The sequence below is a fragment of the Alligator sinensis genome, unplaced genomic scaffold, assembly GCF_000455745.1.
Source record: "Alligator sinensis unplaced genomic scaffold, ASM45574v1 scaffold2149_1, whole genome shotgun sequence".
Taxonomy (NCBI): Eukaryota; Metazoa; Chordata; order Crocodylia; family Alligatoridae; genus Alligator; species Alligator sinensis.
The window spans coordinates 62,221-68,153 of NW_005843444.1; the positions used below are offsets into that span (position 1 = coordinate 62,221).

The 5,933-nt window shown below is 46.3% G+C and overlaps 1 protein-coding gene across 3 annotated transcripts in view; it reads right to left on the minus strand.

Annotated features, from left to right (window-relative positions):
- Positions 1-5,933, minus strand: part of LOC102378431 (excitatory amino acid transporter 1) — a 47,318-nt gene that overhangs the window by 6,241 nt on the left and 35,144 nt on the right. For all 3 annotated transcript variants that reach the window (XM_025195252.1, XM_025195253.1, XM_006038728.3), the window contains 2 exons: positions 4,404-4,598; positions 466-600 (listed from right to left, as the gene is read on the minus strand). In XM_025195252.1, coding sequence (XP_025051037.1) covers positions 466-600; positions 4,404-4,598 — 330 coding nt within the window. The remainder of the gene's footprint in view (positions 1-465; positions 601-4,403; positions 4,599-5,933) is intronic.

The window sequence follows — 5,933 nt, forward strand, 5'->3', positions numbered from 1 at the left end:
CTCTAGTGCAAACTTGCATAGATGCACTTTCTGCCATTCAATCCCCCTCCTCCCTTGTCACCCCATCAGTTGTCTACAGCTATCTTCAGTTTCCATCTTACAAATAATCCCCAAATTGCGAATTGTTCTTTCAGCCTACTGTGTTTATTTTTAGAATATTTTCATCACATTTTTATGATCAAATATGGCAGCTGCTGCTCTACGGATATGCAGGTTTTAAGGTCTTTTAAGGAACAGAAATGATCTTGGGGACAGATGCATGTTACAGACTTAATTATATGGTTTAGTACTGTAACCCTTGTAACCCTAGTATTTTAGTACTGAACCCTTCTTCCTGGAACAGAAACAATATGATTCCAAATATTTCAAATAAGTGTTCTTGACAGGGACTGTACAAAGTAAACTCCAGAATACTGCAGAGTGGAACCTGGACTAGGCAGTGTCTGCTGCTGTGCAGGAACTTACAGAAACCAGTCCACAGCGATGATCAGCGTGATGTCCTCTGTTGGCAGCCCCACTGATGTCAATACTATAACCATCGTCACTAGGCCTGCCTGCGGGATGCCTGCTGCTCCAATACTGGCTGCTGTGGCAGTGATGCTGGAGAGGACAGAAAAACAGTCATCAGCAAGAAAAAGAAGAGGCCATGCCTTGCTAAATAGGAGAGACTGCATTTAATTAGTGTCTGTTGCTGCTCCAATGGCAAAACTATTAACAAAGCTTCCCATGACTTAAGTGGAAAAATTGGTTTAACAATTATTTTAGTTTGATTCTCTGTCTTTAATTACAAGCAAAACTCTATCTACATTAAAATGATATTAAGGTTGCAAACTCCAGCACATGAAAATTAGAAAACAGCAGATTCATGGTTGTATGAGGAATCATACTCCTATCCCTATGTATCAAAACATTATAATATAATTTTGTATTTTATGATCATTTACTATATTCCCCACAATTACTCACCTCATTCAGTGCTCAAGAAGGATAGTGGCTTGGAAATGAGGCAGCTGTCCAACATTCTGTTTTACACTTAACATTTGTGTGTGGCCCCTACCTCATTTACTGTCATAGATTCATAGACGCTAGGGTTGGAAGGGACTTCAACAGATCATTGAGTCCGACCCCCTGCCTAGGCAGGAAAGAGCGCTGGGGTCAGATGAGCCCAGCCAGATGCCTATCCAGCCTTCTCTTAAAGACCCCCAAGGTAGGGGACAGCACCACCTCCCTTGAAAGCCCATTCCAAATTTTGGCCACCCTTACTGTGAAGAAGTTTTTCCTGAATCTAGCCTAAATCTACTCTCTGTCAGTTTGTGACCATTGTTCCTTGCTACCCCAAGAGGTGCCCTGGTGAACAGAACATCTTCAATCCCTTGCTGTGTCCCCTTAATGAATTTGTAGGTGGCCACAAGATCACCTCTCAGCCTTCTCTTGCGGAGGCTGAAGAGGTCCAGGTCCCTGAGTCTCTCCTCATAGGGCTTGTCCTGTAAGCCCCTAACCACACGAGTGGCCCTCCTCTGAACCCCCTCGAGTCTATCAACATCCTTCCTGAAGTACGGCATCCAAAACTGGATGCAGTACTCCAACTGTGATCTGACCAATGTCACATAGAGGGGAAGTATCACCTCCTTGGTTCTATTTGTCATGCATCTGCTGATGCACGATAAAGTGCAGTTAGCTTTGCTGATGATTTCGTGTCACTGATGACTCATGTTCCTCTTGGAGTCCACTATGACTCTGAGATCTCTTTCTGCTTCTGTGCTTGAGATATTTTTGCACCCTAGGTGCAGCACTCTGCACTTGTCCTTGTTGTACTGTATCCTATTGTGTAGTGCCCATTTTTCTATCCTGTCCAGGTCTGCCTGCAATCATTCCCTACCCTCTGGAGTGTGCACTCTACCCCACAATTTAGTATCATCTGCAAACTTGGACAGAGTATACTTCACGCGCCCATCCAAGTCACTGATGAAGATATTGAAGAGTACAGGTCTAAGGACCAAACCCTGCGGGACCCCACTACCCACATCCTTCCAGGTCAATACCGACCCGTCTACTACCACTCTCTGGGTGCAACCAGTAAGCCAATTTGCCACCCACCGGACCATATAAACATCTATGTCATAGCCTCTTAATTCAGTTATGAGAATGGGATGAGATACTGTATCGAAGGCCTTGCTAAAATCCAGGAAAACAACATCCACCTCTTTTCCATTTTCCCGCTGGACTCCCACAAATATGATCCTTCATAATCTTTTCAAAGACCTTTCCAAGGATGGAGGTGAGACTGACTGGCCTATAATTACTCAAATCTTCCTTCCTCCTCTTCTTGAAAATAGGGACCACATTGGCCCTTTTCCAGTCCTCCAGGACCTGACCTGCATGCCATGAGTGCTCAAACAGCCGTGCCAGTGGTTTTGCTATGACACCGGCCAATTCCTTCAGTACTCTTGGATGAAGCTCATCCAGGCCTGCTGACTTAAACACATCCAGTCCATCCAAATGAGACTGTACCAAGTCAACGTCAACAGTTGGTGGGCTGGTGTCCCTCTGATGCCCACCTAAGAACCCATTAGGAGACTTATCTTGATCCCTGTTCAGGAACACTGAGGCAAAAAACTCATTGAATAGCTCAGCCTTGTCCTCCCTAATCACTCCCTTGTCACTAATTGCTCCTTCTTGTTCAGTAGGGGTCCTATGCTGCCCTGCACCTTCCTTTTACTCCCTACATACCTAAAAAAACTTTTTGTTGTCATTAATTTGTGTCATCAGCCTCAGCTCTGTAGTTGCTTTGGCCTTTCTAACTGCCTCCCTGCAAGTGCGGGCCAAGTTGGTATACTCCTCCTTGGTAGCTTCCCCCTGCTTCCACCGCCTTCTTTTTTGCCCTTAGGCTCCCCTGGATTTCCCTGTTTAGCCAAGGAAGTTTTTTGGCTCCTTTCCCCCTTTTCCCTCATGCTGGGATAGTCTCCCTCTGTGCCCGAAGGATCGCTTCCTTTAGGAATGACCACCCTTCCTGGACTCCCATCGTGCCAATACTCTTATCCTGCAGTGCGTCATTGACTAGACTCCTAAGCACACTGTCACCATCAAACTAAATTGCATATGGGATGAGGGCTATGTACATAGGAAATTTATAATACCAGAGAACTCTTTGCAGACCAAAGAAGAACAAGATCTAGTGGCTGGAAGTTGATACTAGGCAAATTCCAACTGGAAATAAGCCACAATTTTAACAGTAAAAAAGTGCAACAGTTAAAGTAATTAACCACTGGAACAACTTCCCCAATAATATGGTAATTTACTCATCACCTGAAGATTTAAATCAGGGGCAGGCAAAGTCTGGCCCACGGGCTGGCAATAGACTCCATTTTCCAGTAGCCTCTGCCCGCATGGCTGGGGCTGGTCTCCATGGAGACCCCAGCTGCACCTGTGCTGTGATAGAGCAAGGCTGGGGTGACCATGGAGGCTGGCCCCAGCCATGCTGGCAGGGCAAGCAGCAGGGCAGGGCAGGGCAGGGCAGGGCAGGGCAGGGGGCTGCTCCAGAGCTGTTGGGATCTTGTGGTGGGGCTTGGGCAGAGCTGGAATCTACAGCCTGCATGCTCCGGGCAGGAGTGCTCAGGCAGCGGACTGCAGCTGTGCCCTGGCTTGGGCAGTGGTGCTGAGGCTGTGGACTGGGGCTCTGCCCCAGGCTGTCACCGCCTGCAAGGAGCCGGGGCACAGCCCCAATCCGCTGCCTGCATGCCCCTGCCTAGAGTGTGCAGGCTAGATTTCAGCTCTGCCCTGGCCCCGGACCAAGCTGCCCCAGCTGCAAGATCCCAGCAGCTCCAGAGCAGCCTCCTGCCCTGCTGCGCACCCTGACAGCATGGCTGGGGCCAGTCTCCATGACAATCCCAGCCTTGCACTATCACAGTGCAGGTGCAGCTACGGTGTCCATGGAGACTGGCCCCAGGCATGCAGGCAGGAGCTGCTGGGAATTGGAGTCCAGCTGCTGGTCATAAACAATTTACATTCACAAGATTTTCAAGCCACTTCAGTTTAAAACTTGCTTATCTAGTTCAGTGGTAAACCAATATTCATTATGTGAGTCAATTTGTCAGAAACCCACCCCACTTCTCTGCCCAACCTTCCAGGGCCAACCCCTGCTGCTTGGCCCTCACAATGGCTCATACTGTGTACCACAAATTGGGCTTTGCAGGCCTCTGGCCATTTTATAGTGGAACTCCCTGTAGGTGACCACTGGTATAAGTGAGGCCCAAGAGGTATGACGTCTAGATTATATTCATTTCTTCTCTGTCTCTTTTTACTGCCTGGTCACATTTGAATTGGGCTTTCAAAACCCTCAGGGTCCCTTCCAGCACAAGTTGGAGGGCTCAGCTAAACCATGATACAAGTGCACACAAACGCACCTTATTGTGATGATCTGCCCGAAGTCAAGTTCATAATTGTTGACTTGTGCGATGAAGATGGCTGCCAGGGCCTCATACAGAGCTGTGCCATCCATGTTAATAGTTGCTCCCACAGGCAGAACAAATCTAGTTACACGCCTATCCACTCCAATGTTTCCTTCTAAGCACCTGAATGTGATGGGGAGAGTGGCCGAGCTGAAAGGAAACACCAAAAGACTGTGAAATAGAAGCACTTGACTTTTGGGACAGTGACTAGTGAAGCACAGAGTGTATCCTGCCCAAAGGCACTTAATTACCGAGTATACCTCTGCAAACACTAAAGGGTCCCTGAAAACCTTACTTTTTCCAGCATTTTGCTTAAAACCCACCTTGGTAAAGAAGGTATTACAGAGACAAGAAGTGATTTTGTTCAAGGTGGTTCACCACCAAATATGACTTCACAGTTCAAATCTCTAATTCCAGACCATGCTGCCTACCTCTAGACAACATCAAAGACCACACTTCCTAAGCATATTTGACCATTGCCTCATTTGTCAGTATTTCTCTCTGATTTCTCACTCTGCCAGGAGTGCAAAGGAAGGTCACAGTAGCCCAGCAGGTGGAGCTCAGTAGTCATCTTGAGAGGGAATGCAGGCCAAGCAGATCTCCCAAGACATGGCGCACACTGCAGCTGTACATTTGACATATGATCTCCTGAGAGTCTTGGGATTGGGTCTGTGTAGATTAGTTGCTGGCCATGTCAGAACAAGGATTAGGAACTTGTTGGGCATACCACAGGGATGCAGATTCTATTGCAAGAAGGGGCCCTGATATTTTTTGCATCATTGTTAGACAAGCCTAAGCTTTCATGTCTTCTCACTGTATATGAATAGACAGCGTTTTGTGAGTAAACAAGTGTGTTTGTGTGTGCATTTGTGTATATATGTGAGAAAAAGTGCCTATGTATGACGGAAAGATACTGTGGAAGAATGTGTTTGTACATGAGTGTGTATGTTATGTGAGTAAAAGTGATTTCATATATATGTACAAGGGAATATGTACAAAGAAGGGAGAAAAATGTGTAAGTATATATGTGATAATGCGGGGTATGCATGAATCTATGAATATGTGTACATGTCAATGTGCATATCTGTGAAAGTGTGAGAGAGTTTGTACAGGTTTGTTATGGCATTGCTGACAAACTTCCTTTGAGGCACAGCCACTGTTTTAGTGGGTTTGTATCCTGAGCTTAGCCCTTCAGTCCTAGCCCAATTACGGAGTCAGCTGTTTAAACAAGCACATTGGATATTCTCTGAATAACATAGATGGAAAGTAGATTTTCTTATGATTCAGGTCCCAGTTCAGGGGCCAAGAAAATCAATGATTGTTTTGTGTTGGTTTTTTTTTTTTACTGACTTCAATGAGTTTTAGCTTTGGCTTTGCCTGGTGCAAAGGGTTTGAAAAGATCTTAGTAGCCCACTGAAAACAGTGGAAGCTTGGACCAACAGTGAGTGTCTGATCCATGACATCTAAATAAGTGCCCACTCCTGG